The sequence below is a fragment of the Penaeus monodon genome, chromosome 21 (assembly GCF_015228065.2).
Source record: "Penaeus monodon isolate SGIC_2016 chromosome 21, NSTDA_Pmon_1, whole genome shotgun sequence".
NCBI lineage: Eukaryota > Metazoa > Arthropoda > Malacostraca > Decapoda > Penaeidae > Penaeus > Penaeus monodon.
This window is the reverse complement of record NC_051406.1, coordinates 10110240-10110504: the sequence shown is the minus strand read 5'-3', so window position 1 is coordinate 10110504 and position 265 is coordinate 10110240. Positions and strand designations below refer to the sequence as shown.

At 56.2% G+C, this 265-nt stretch overlaps 1 protein-coding gene across 1 annotated transcript in view; it reads right to left on the bottom strand.

Moving 5' to 3' along the window:
* The window catches only part of LOC119586201 (serine protease inhibitor 88Ea-like), a 7481-nt gene that overhangs the window by 738 nt on the left and 6478 nt on the right, over positions 1-265 (bottom strand). Inside the window, exon 5 of the mRNA XM_037934903.1 lies at positions 1-229. Within this exon, the coding sequence (XP_037790831.1) occupies positions 1-229 (229 nt within the window). The remainder of the gene's footprint in view (positions 230-265) is intronic.

Below are 265 nucleotides of genomic sequence, written 5' to 3'. Positions count from 1 at the left end.
AGTTCGTCCCCAACCAACTGCTCCAGCTTGAACTTGGGAACAACAACCTCCACTTCCAGACGCCACATGTTTTCGATGGCGTAGTGGAGCGTGGTGGCGTTGAGGTTCTCCACCATGGCGTTGAAGCCCTGCTCGCCGCTGATGAAAGGAGGCAACAGGATGTACATGGAGATGGCCTCGCCGGTGTAGGGGAGTTCCAGGATGTGGGCTCCAAGCTCCTCAGACACGCCTGAAGAAGGAAGAGGAGGAAAGGTTGCGTCAAAAC